Source organism: Nematolebias whitei, chromosome 7 (genome assembly GCF_014905685.2).
Source record: "Nematolebias whitei isolate Nwh7 chromosome 7, NemWhi1, whole genome shotgun sequence".
Taxonomy (NCBI): domain Eukaryota; kingdom Metazoa; phylum Chordata; class Actinopteri; order Cyprinodontiformes; family Rivulidae; genus Nematolebias; species Nematolebias whitei.
The window spans coordinates 48,217,884-48,219,432 of NC_056504.1; the positions used below are offsets into that span (position 1 = coordinate 48,217,884).

General features: G+C 44.0%; 2 protein-coding genes across 2 annotated transcripts in view; one reads left to right on the forward strand and one right to left on the reverse strand.

Annotated features, from left to right (window-relative positions):
* Positions 1-1,549, forward strand: part of LOC119412013 (gastrula zinc finger protein XlCGF57.1-like) — a 520,281-nt gene that overhangs the window by 434,978 nt on the left and 83,754 nt on the right. The gene's annotated exons all lie outside the window — the stretch shown is intronic.
* Positions 1-1,549, reverse strand: part of LOC119412079 (dynein heavy chain 12, axonemal-like) — a 9,510-nt gene that overhangs the window by 5,490 nt on the left and 2,471 nt on the right. The window contains 1 exon segment of the mRNA XM_037679056.1: positions 770-1,015. Coding sequence (XP_037534984.1) covers positions 770-1,015 — 246 coding nt within the window.

Here is a 1,549-nt window from a genome sequence, read left to right on the forward strand (position 1 = left end):
ACACTAACTGAAAGCTAAAAGAAGCTAAACACTAACTGAAAGCTAAATGGTGCAAAAGGTGAGCCAAAACCTGAAACTGACAAAAAGGTAGCTAAAAGAGTAACAAAAAAGTAGCAACATGCTACCTTAAAAATAGCTGAACTATAGCTAAGTGCTAAAAGTGGATAAAGGCTAGCTCTAAACTAAAAGTGGCAACAGGATAGCTGTATGCTAAAAGTAGAAAAAGGTTAGTTGGAAGCTAAAGTAGCCAAATATTAGCTAGAAGCAAAACAATAAAAAACTCAAAGGACCTAAAAGCTAAAAGGAGAATGTAGCAAAAGGCTAGCTAAATGCTGAAAGTGACTAACTGAAAGTGTCAAAAGGCTAGAAGATAAAAGTAGCTAAAAGCTACCTCCAGAGAAGTATCAGAGCTCCAGATAAAACAGAATCAATTTGATGAAGAAGAGTTCAAACAGAACATTTATGAACCCTGAAGATCTTTGTGTTTGTCTAAATTCTACATAAAGTTAAATATTTTGAAAAGTACAAAAGTCGTAGCACCCATCGACTAAATGAGCCAAACGTTTTGATTTATTAACGGCTAAAATAACACAAAGTCGACTGAAGTAGCTGGGCTGAAAAATAAAAAAATAAACGTGTATTAAATGTTGAATCAGCACTTACTGGTCTAAAACAGTTTTGTTCTTTAAAAAGAGACTGAAGTTGGTAACTGTTTGGTTTTACTTGCAAATATTAAAATATATATTAAATTAATGTCATCTGGACCCACCTGTCCTCAGCAGAGTCTCCACCACCTCCACGTGCCCCCCCTGAGCAGCCAGGGCCAGAGGCGTCAGGCCGTAGCTGCTGCGGGGGTCCGGGTGCGCTCCGGCCCCCAGCAGCAGGGCCACCAGACCCGCTCTGCCCAGCTTGGACGCTTCGTGGAGGGGCCGGCGGGCGTGGCAGCCCGTCTGGTCCACGTTGGATCCACGCAGCAGCAGCAGCTTCACCAGGTCGGCGCGGTCCGAGCGGATCGCTGCGGAGACAGAACCAGAAGAAGGAGCGACCGCCCCAGGAGTCCGTCAGGAAACGAGGCTTCACTTCTGTCAGCGAGTGACACCGCATCGATGCAGAAACAAATATCCAATGACCTCAGTCTGCAGAACTTCAGCCTCTGAGCTGGAAGTTAGCTTCTAAACAAAGTGTATCAGAATTGTATTGATAAACTGTATCGATGTATTGATTGTATCGGAACATTCAATGATGACAACATATAGCACTTATTATTACATTAATCATTAAATTAGAGTTCTGTAGTCGAACACAGAGTCTTGTAGCCGAGCACAGAGTTCTGTAGCCGAACACAGAGTCTTGTAGCCGAGCACAGAGTCTTGTAGCCGAACACAGAGTTCTGTAGTTGAGCACAGAGTTCTGTAGCCGAACACAGAGTTCTGTAGCCGAACACAGAGTCCTGTAGTCGAACACAGAGTCCTGTAGTCGAGCACAGAGTCCTGTAGCCGAACACAGAGTCCTGTAGCCGAACACAGAGTTCTGTAGCCGAACACAGAGT